The sequence below is a fragment of the Helianthus annuus genome, chromosome 7, assembly GCF_002127325.2.
Source record: "Helianthus annuus cultivar XRQ/B chromosome 7, HanXRQr2.0-SUNRISE, whole genome shotgun sequence".
Classification (NCBI taxonomy): Eukaryota; Viridiplantae; Streptophyta; class Magnoliopsida; order Asterales; family Asteraceae; genus Helianthus; species Helianthus annuus.
Window position 1 is genome coordinate 3252778 of NC_035439.2, and position 10293 is coordinate 3263070.

At 34.8% G+C, this 10293-nt stretch overlaps 1 protein-coding gene across 1 annotated transcript; it reads left to right on the top strand.

Annotated features, from left to right (window-relative positions):
• Nucleotides 1-3109: 3109 nt before the first annotated feature.
• Nucleotides 3110-8175, top strand: LOC110867599 (chitinase-like protein 1). Its single transcript, XM_022116577.2, has 4 exons — nucleotides 3110-3474; nucleotides 4811-5198; nucleotides 6565-6724; nucleotides 7524-8175. Exons 2-4 carry the CDS (start codon nucleotides 4820-4822, stop codon nucleotides 7939-7941), a joined length of 957 nt encoding a protein of 318 aa, XP_021972269.1. The 5' UTR covers nucleotides 3110-3474; nucleotides 4811-4819; the 3' UTR covers nucleotides 7942-8175.
• Nucleotides 8176-10293: the final 2118 nt, after the last annotated feature.

The window sequence follows — 10293 nt, forward strand, 5'->3', positions numbered from 1 at the left end:
TCTAAGGTGGGCGGGCGCACCCCCGGGGAAAAAAAAATTTAATGTTAAATTCCGTCGAAAATCCCGTCCGCACCCCTTGGAATTTTTCGTCCGCACCCTTGGAATTTTTCGACCACACCCTTGAACGCACCCCTTAGGTAAAAAGTGTTATCAATTTATATTTTATTTTTTTAGTAAACTCTTATTCAAAAAAAAAATACTACCTAAATTATATAATTTTTAATACCTAACTAACTAAACCCAAATACCCATACATTTACCTACTTATAATTCCTAACTAGCTAACCCACTAAGTCTTAACCCATTAACCAAACCCAACAATATTTCAAACTATAATAAAATAATTAAAGCCCAAAACCTTTAGAAATTCTCTCTCGCTCTTTCCCTCTCTTGCGTCCCTGCACTGCCAACGAACAACATCACCCAGCGACAACAGTCCAGCAGCCGGCGACCACCGTAATCAGCCACCATACCATCGTCGTTTGACACCAAGTCTAACTGGAATCCGAACACGGGTAAGTTTCTTTGTTATTTTGATGATTTTGGTTGATATTATAGGAGAAAAAAAGGTAATAAAGTTGTTAAATAGGTTTGAAATTTTGTGTGATTTGACGTTGTTTATGGGTTTTTAGATGATTTTTAGGGTAATTATGTTGTTTATATATTTTTAAGGTGATTACAACTAACGTTATGATTTCTAGGCTTGAATAGTTGAAAATTAAAATTGAAACATTATGTTATGGAGCGATGAACTTATGTTATATAGAGAAAGAATTGTTTAAAAAAATTTAGTTTTAAATGATGTTTTGGATAGATTTCAGAAAATGAAAACCCGTAGGGCGTCGACGTTTTAATTATGTTTGTAACAAAGTTTACATGTTTTTGATTATTATATAAATTTAGTTTAATGTTCGTTTGTTTTACATGACCCGACCCGATACGAACCGATTTTTTTACTCATATACCTAGGGGCCTAAAATTTTTAAAAATGTTCCGCACCCCAATGGAAAAATTCCTGAGTCCACCACTGAAGTCAATTTGTATTGAATAAAGTAATTTCAAAGTTGTAGTTATTTACAACACAATGAACAATAATGTACTTTTGTATTTATATGTAAATTTAGTAGAACGTTTATTATTTGAGAAACAAAGGTTAAAGAAAAATTTACATCGAAATAGTTGGTAAACGTGCAACAAGCTGCGCCGTTACTCCTTTTTGAATAGCAAAACTAAGCCTTTTAAAAACTACGTTCATAGATCTCGGGGTCATAACATTACTATGCATGACCCTTTGAACTCGACTAAGTAGGTCCACAGCCTCTGACGCCAGAAAACCAAAAGTATCAAAAGCAAATGGGATAAACACGTGTTGGTTGTGCATGGCCGTCTAGCAAGACATTTGTGATTTGCAATCATCCTAGTTTCTCAAGTCTCAAATATATAGTAATTGGTGTGCTTCTTTTGAACAATGTATCTCACTCACAAAACAAATTTGTAAATTCATATAGAGGAAACCAGGTGGTGGCGCCCTTGTATTGCTACGGGTTCATTACACAAAAGAATTCAGATGATATTACTTTGGTCCGTTACAGTACCAACACTAAGTATAGAACCCGCAAACCCAAAACTCGTCATCCATCTAACCAAACATGATTGATTTCCTTGCATTACTTTGTAGAGTAATGGGATAATATCTACTTTTTATGGCACTCGAATATCAATCATATATAGAAATCTCGAACATTAAATTGCCCTATACTTTAAATTAGTATGTTGTAAAAAATGAATAGAGTAGTAGTAATAATAATAGTTAGTATAGAGTTTTATTAAAATACAAACTAAATCATACGGGTTATGCTGTATTTTTATTATTGCTTTAATTTAATGGATGAAGAGTTAAAGTTATTAAAAGAAGAAAAATAAAATTTACTAATATAAATGTGTATTTTTATTAATGCTTTGGGTAGCGGCGTAGCTTGTTGTCCGTTTACCAACTATTTCGATGTAAATATTTATATCAAAATGTACAGCAGTTCATTGTTTGTACACTTTTTTATATGAATTATTTTTAGTGGCTAAGTAGATTGACATGGATACTGTGGAGTATCATCGCGAGACGTGTGACTGCAAGGATCAAGCCACCAATTATATTGAACATTTATCATAAGTAAAATAAAACCGTCATCAATATGATCAGTGACATAACGTTTAAGTCTAAAATGTAGTAAGTTCGAATTAAAGTTCAAACATAGCAAAAATAAAGTTCAAATGTTTAGTGGAAGCATTAAGTTCCTAAGTAGTTTAAAACATAAGTTTAAAGGTAGGAAATTCCACCTGCGGAGTATCATCGCGAGGCGCGTGACTGCCCAGGATCAAGTCACCAATCACATTGAACATTTATCATAAGTAAAATAAAACCGTCATCAATATGATTAGTGACATAACGCGTAAGTCTAAAACATACTAAGTTCAAATTAAAGTTCAAACATAGCAAAAATAAAGTTCAAATGTTTAGCGGAAGCATTAAGTTCATAAGTAGTTTAAAACATAAGTTTAAAGGTAGGAATCCAACAATGAATTCTAAACGACCACCACAACGCTTCGAGCAAACTCCAGCGCAACATCTACGGACCTGCAATATTAACAACCCATAGCCCTGGTCATTTTTTTAATTTAGTCGACCGCTCAACGGTCATTTTTTGAAAACATAAATTTCTTCAGCGTTATGACCTTCGCAAGGAAACAAAATTAACAACCCATAGCCTTGGTCAAGGGCGTAGCTTAAGAGGGGCCGGGAGGGGCGCCCGACCCCCCGAACTTTTCGCTCAGTAGTATTATATATGTAGTTTTCGTATAGAAATTTTTGGGTATATACGTTTTCGACCCCCGGTTCTATATAAATTTTTGGGTATAAATGTTTTTGACCCCATCGTTTTCATGGTTAAGCTTCGCCACTGGCCTTCGTCATAGCGGTGTAGCCGCTACGGGACCATGTGCCGCGGTATACCACCTAATAATATGCGTTGATATTTTAAAGATATTTTAACGTGCTTTTAAACAAACCGACAGGTTTTAAAGATATTTTTTTAAACAAACCGACAGTTGAGACTCACCGAGTCAAACCCAGATCCAAAACACTGAGTTGTCGGTGGCGAGTTCACTTCCACCTCTAGTTGGTGAGTCGTGATTGAAAGCATCCATCCAATACATTAACTTGATTCCAAATCCAGCCAGCCTGTTCACATCAAGTACTCCATTTCAATGATTCATACTCCCGAACCCAACCCCATCTCCTCCACACCCTCTCCATTATTATTATTCATTTGACAGAGATACTTTAACACTTACACACACCTTCCACCTTCATTGCCTTGCAGTCTAAGCAATATTTTTACCTACAAAAACCACTTACATTTTGATCAAATAACACACACTCAGTTCTTGTGTTGTGTTGGTTACAAGTCTTCACTCTTAGTAAGTTGCTTGTTATACTTTCACTTAGATCCCTAATTATTGTTAGTGAAACCCTTAATGGGTTTATTGTTTTATTTCCATTTGTTCTTTATGATATGTGTTTTCAGGAAACTTGTATCAGATGCCCTAAATTTAAGAAAATGAGTTTGATTTATTTAGTGTTGGGTATTATTTTTTTTTATATTTTTATTAAATACCTAAAAAGAAACAAACTTTGTTGATGGGTATATTGTTTTAGTTCATTTTAGTATATGGGTCTTGTTGTTCTCAGCAATCTTTACTAAATTCCCAAAATATTCAAGAAAAAGGAGCTTGATTTGCCTTTGAAATCACATAGATCCTTGTTGTCTATATTGTGAGCAAGATCCTAAATGGGTTTATTGTTTTAGTTTTCATTTGTTCTTTATGGTTTTTGTATTTTCAAGAATCTTGCATCAAATGCCCTAAAATTAAGAAAATAAGTTTGATTTTGTATTGGGTATTTTGGTTTTCTTAAAAATTTCAGTTAAATCCATAAAAAGATCCAAACTTTGTTAAAGGGTATTTTGTTTTAGTTCATTTTAGCATCTGGGTCTTGTTGTTCTAAGCAATCTTTACTAAATGCCCAAATATTCAAGAAAAAGGAGCTTGATTTATCGTTGGGTGTTTTGTTTATTATCTTCAGCTGATTTCAGATTCGAAACAAATTTTGTTATCGAGTTAGCATCTGCGTCTTCTTATTTTTGTTTATTATATACATATTTGTTTATTTATCTTCTGCTCATTTCAGATCTGATTTTTGTCAAAATTTCATTAAAACTCTAGAATGAAACATTATTTCTGCATACATGTCTCTATAATCCATGCCTTTTCTTAATAAAAGTTCACCAAAAGAGCAAATATTCATGAAACTCGATTCCGTACTTAATAAGCCTAGTGGTATCTTGGGGGTGGGATAAAGCTTATGACCATTAGGTCATGGGTTCGATTCCCACAAAGGGGTTTTTTCCAGATTTATTGGGTTTCCTCCTGAATTGGTGTATAGGCATTATTGCCTAGTGGAGATGGATATGATCGGGTGGTTCTGTTAGTGGCACGATGACTGTCAGTGATCCAAATTTGCCGTTAAAAAAAATATGTCTTTAGCTATGTTGTTCTGTTTGTCTTCCACAATTCGGTGTCATCTTAAATATATCCTAATTAATTGCTGTCTATTTATTTTGCATATCATACCTTCATTAATTTATTTATTCAAAAGCATCTGTGTATCTCTTAATTTATGTTATTTCGTATCTTCTTCGGTTAAATGAGCTTACTTTGTAACCGGGTGTTCTTTTTTTTTTTTTTTTGGTTGCAGCAAAGAAGAATGGAGACAAAACATATGTGCCTTTTGGTGTTAAGTATACTATTTGTAATAGTTTCGATTGCGGACGCCGACACTTCACCTGTGTTGGTGAAAAAAGTGAAGGGGAAAAAAGTTTGCGATCAGGGTTGGGAATGCAAAGGGTGGTCACAATATTGTTGCAACCTTACGATATCACAATATTTCGATTATTATCAGTTTGAGAATCTTTTCTCAAAAAGAAATACTCCAATAGCACATGCTGTCGGTTTTTGGGATTTTAAATCTTTTATCACTGCTTCAGCCATTTATCAACCCCTAGGGTTTGGTACCACAGGCAACAAGACAACACAGATGTTGGAAGTTGCTGCTTTTCTTGCTCATGTTGGAAGTCAAACTTCTTGTAAGCTTATACGTCTTATGGTTTGACTTTCGTTTTTTTATTGATGATGAGGAATTTTGTTATACATAGAGGTGGTAATCTTGACCCGCTTACTTATGAACGGGTCAATTTGGGTTGCATGTTATCGTAACGGGTTAATTTGGGTTATGTGTTACTGCATATGGGTCAGATTAGATCTTTTAGATAAAACGGAATGGGTCAACTGTGTTGAAAATGTGACGGTCACAGAAATTTATTTTTTAGTGCATAAAGCCTTACAAATATTTCTTATCCAAAGATTTATATTATTATTGTAATAATATTGTTTTCATATTCCTACTTAACACTGGATTGATAGGTAATCGTGTTATGCATAGAATATTTGCTTAAAAGGGGAACGGGTCATATGGGTCAAAGAAGTAGATAATAAGGCATTAATTATTTATATAATTTAGAGTAAACTGCTATTTTGGTCCCTGAGGTTTGGTCACTTTTGCCACTTTAGTCCAAAACTCAAACATTTTGCATCTGAGTCCCTGTGGTTTCAGTTTTATTGCCATTTTGGTCCAAAAATGAAATCAGTCATATTTGTCTCATAAAATCCTGCAATTTTGTCATTTTCCTTAGGGGCAAATCAGGTCATATTTGTCTTATAAAATATGGTATTTATTTATAAAAAAGAAATGATCATTTTGCCTCTGCGGAAAAGGACAAAATAGCAGGATTTTATAAGACAAATATGACCTGATTTCATTTTTGGACCAAAATGGCAATAAAACTGAAACCACAGGGACCCAGATGCAAAATGTTTGAGTTTTGGACTAAAGTGGCAAAAGTGACCAAACCACAGGGACCAAAATGGCAGTTTACTCTATAATTTAAAATGGATACAAATGATTTTCGCCTTGTTGGTGGGTCCGACATGGCTGATTTCAACCCGACTTTGTTTGACTTGTTATCCAACTCGTCCATCTTGTCGCCTCTAGTTATTCAGTATTTAAATCATGAGATCAAAATTCTTGGGATTTTTAGTTGGAATTACTGAATTAGATTAAAGGAACCATGGGTTGGTTTGATATTTGCTTGAAACGTAGTTCAATGGCATAATTTAGGGGGTGTTTGGATTTTATTTTAAAGGATTATCGCGACTTAGTCAGTTCATAATTTCTGATTATTTAGGGTCAAAGTATATATATTTCGATTAAGTAAATAGTTAATGTAAGAAACTTATTAGTGACTACTTATCTTGAGCTTTAATCAAGTGGTAATCTTTGTGATCGTCGAAATAATCACTTTCATAAAAGCCATTATACCCCCCCCTCCAATGATGGCTTGTTAAACTACTAAACGGAAAATAACATGATTTTTGTTATTGAAATCAATTTAGGTGGATATGGAGTGGCAACTGGTGGGCCCACAGCATGGGGATTATGCTACAACAAAGAAATGAGCCCTATGCAAGATTACTGTGACGATAACTACAAATACACTTACCCTTGTGCCCCCGGTGCTTTATATTTTGGTCGTGGTGCTTTGCCCGTCTTTTGGTATGAACTTAGCTTCCCTGGCTCGTGAAAGTATAAAAATTCTATTTATTTTTATTCGTTTTACACTACAAAATAGTTGATTCTTAAAAAGTGGAAAATATATGAGCAGGTTGGACGATGTGGTAGAGGTCAAAATGTGATTTTTTGTATCGAGTCAAAACAGGTTTGGTTAATCTGAAGCACTTTTTGTCCGTGTTCTTATAGGTAGTTGATGTGTGAGATACGACTACAAGTAAAATGCCATTTTCGTCCTGAGGTTTGGCCAGTTTTGCGATTTCGTCCGAAGATTTGTTTTTCTGCATCTGGATTTAAAAGGTATAAAATCTTGCCATTTTCATCCTGCTTGTTAACTCAATCCATTTTTCTCCGTTAAATCAGGGGTATTTCCGTCTTTTTGTTAACTTAAAGGGCAATTCGGTCTTTTTCACTTAGCATAATGTACAAGTATTCAAAAGCCCGAATTGCTCTTTAAGTTAATAAAAAGACTGAAATACCCTTGACTTAACGGAGAAAGACGGATGGAGTTAACAAGCCGGATGAAAATGACAAGATTTCAAACCTTTTGAATCCAGATGCGAAAAAACAAATCTTTGGACCAAAGTCGCAAAACTGGCCAAACCTCAAGGACGAAAATGACATTTTACTCTATGAATAAAATAGTTTAGGATATTTTACCTATTAGACGTACCGTTTGGATGATATTTCTTCTGCTTCGATTTTATTTTTCGTCGGAAAATGCACATGCATTCACTGTTTTTATCCTGGATAAAACAAAACCGTAACCATCGAGTTGTTTCAGGAACTACAACTATGGATACATCGGCGACTGTATAAAAGCCGATCTTTTACACCACCCTGAATACCTCGAACAAAACGCCACATTAGCCTTCCAAGCGGCAATCTTTCAATGGATTACCCCGTTGAAAAAGGGTCAACCATCACCTCATGATTGCATGGTTGGGACATACAAACCGACCAAAAACGACACTGCATCTGGCAGGTTTCCGGGATTTGGGTGCACCATGAATATCCTATATGGCGAACGCACGTGTAACAAAGGTGACGTCGATGACATGAACGCCATCATCACACATTACTTGTATTATCTTGACTTGATGGGTCTTGGCCGTGAGTATGCTGGGCCCCACGAGGTGCTCACGTGTGCTGAACAGAAACCGTTTAACCCATCAACTACTAAAGACTCAGCTTCGACTTGACCTTGGGGTTAAAGTCAACGTGGCTCGGATCTTGAATGAAATAAAGGTGAACCCTTTGGGATGTTTGTAGGTTCAAATTCATTGTGTTTTTCTTGGTTATTATTTTGTTTTTATATATGGAACTACAGACACAACAAGTCTTGTATAAGTTTTTATTCAGATTGTGTTTCTTGAGCTTGCTTTGTATTATAAATATTGCAATGAATTTGTACATAGTGTGTTACCATGTGTCCATTGTTTTTCTTACAAGTTACTCTCATCAACTTATTTCTTGGTTACTCTTCATTTCAAGATTAATACTTGCAATATTGAAGAAAATAAAAATAAGTACATCAATAGATAAATTGAGTATTTTAAAATTTTGGTTGCTGCACAGAGTATGCAAAATATGAACTTCTATTTTCTATTTTTACGTCCCGCTTGCGGTATGAGCATATAATGTATATATGTGTGGGTCATCGGGGGGCAAAAGTGAAAGTGCATTAATTTTAACATTATTTTACTAATTTCGTGAAAATAACGTTAAAAGCTGAGGACGGTTAATCATGCATCATGTGGTGGCGTTGATAGCTGAAAGACAAAAGGGTACATGCACTAATCGGTCTTTGTCCCGATTGTTGAGTGTTATGTGCTTCATGTCCAAGGCTTGATGCAAAACTACTATCGAGTCGGGGGTCTCACTGGAAGTAGCATCTCTATTCCTACGGGGTAGAGGTAAGGCTGTCTACATTTTACACTCCTCAGACCCTACCTTTACTTTGCTATTGGTGGGATTTATTGAGTATGATGATGATGATATTCTCTATTTTTAAATTTGGGTAAATTACATTTTTCGTCCTTTATGTTTGTAGCGGGTTGCAATGGATAATCTTTAACTTCAATAATTACAGTCACAGTCCTTTATTTGGAAAACTCATTACACTCTACGTTCTTTGGCCCTAACCAGATTATAATTTTCAGTTAAATATGCCATGTACATTGCACATGAGAGTAATTTAGTCATTTTAGAACTCTTTTAACAATACATATATAGATAAACCCCTTTCTCTCCTAAAGCCTAAAAACCCAAATCCCCTTCTACCTTCCTCCTTCTTCTTCTTCTTCTCCACCTACCCACCACCACCGCAATAGTCAAATGGGTTTCAGTTAAAGTTTGTTGTTTTGTATGGAGGTTGTTGCAAAACCGAAATTCCATTAACATCAAACCTACTACTAAATTCCATTAACATCAAATTGTAGTCAGCTACCTACCTATTAATATGTCTCGTACTCATCCCTGCGCTCCTAAGCCCCACCACCCTCACCTTTCTACGGTACACATTTCATTCGTTCTCTTATTCACATTTTTATTACAATTTCAATTCAATAATCGTATATCACAATGGGTTTTTATTTATGTGTTTTTAGGGAGTTGATTTTAGTGAAAAAGTTCGAATCCAAGGCAAACTGAGCATATGGGGTGTTTCTGTATGTGTTCCGTTTGAATTGAACCCTGTAAAGTTTTCAGCCCTAAAAAAACCCCAATTTGGGGCTTCTTTTTAGGCTATCAAGAGTCCCGCAAGAAACGAGGTTTCCTCTGCTGCTCTGATTGATAATGAGATGGTGAAGACGAACCTTGATATATCCTTGGTGGTGCTAGACTGGTGATGGTGACATGTGGTGGTTTCCGACGACTCAAGGGTTCAGATTGGGGGGACGGTAATAGTGGTGGTGGTGGTGTGTAGTGTGGGTAGTGGTGTGGTGGCAGGTGGCGATGCTGTGGTGGTGGTGGTGGGTTAGTGGAGAAGAAGGAAGAAGGTGATTTTGGGTTTTCAGGTTTTGTAGGAGAGAAAGGGCTTTATATGTATATGTATATTTATTATTATTATTATTATTATTATTATTATTATTATTATTATTATTATTACTATTATTATTATTATTATTATTATTATTATTATTATTTTGTTTAAAGATACTTCTAAAATGAATAAACTACCCTCATGTGTAATGCACATGTTATATTTAACTGAAAATTATAACCTGGTTAGGGTGAAAAGACGTAGAGTATAATGAGTTTTCCAAATAAAGGACTGTGACTGTAATTATTAAAGTTAAAGGTTATCCATTGCAACCCGTTACAAATATAAAGGACGAAAAGTGTAATTTATCCTTTAAATTTTAAACATGCACATCAATAAATATTTTAATTATTATTTTTGTTTTGTAAAAAGAAAAAAATTATACACGTGTTTTCTATTATAAAAATAGGAATATTGATCACAGAAAATAACTTATAATAACTTCATTTGTGCATAAAGAAAAGGAATCGAAACAATATCATACAAGATCTGGATATACAATTGAGCCCAC

Coding starts and splice junctions, on each gene's coding strand:
- LOC110867599 (XM_022116577.2), top strand. CDS start 4,820: ATGGAGACAAAACATATGTGCCTTTTGGTGTTAAGTATACTATTTGTA. Junction 5,199..6,564: donor TGTTGGAAGTCAAACTTCTT/GTAAGCTTATAC, acceptor AAATCAATTTAG/GTGGATATGGAGTGGCAACT. Junction 6,725..7,523: donor GGTGCTTTGCCCGTCTTTTG/GTATGAACTTAG, acceptor GAGTTGTTTCAG/GAACTACAACTATGGATACA.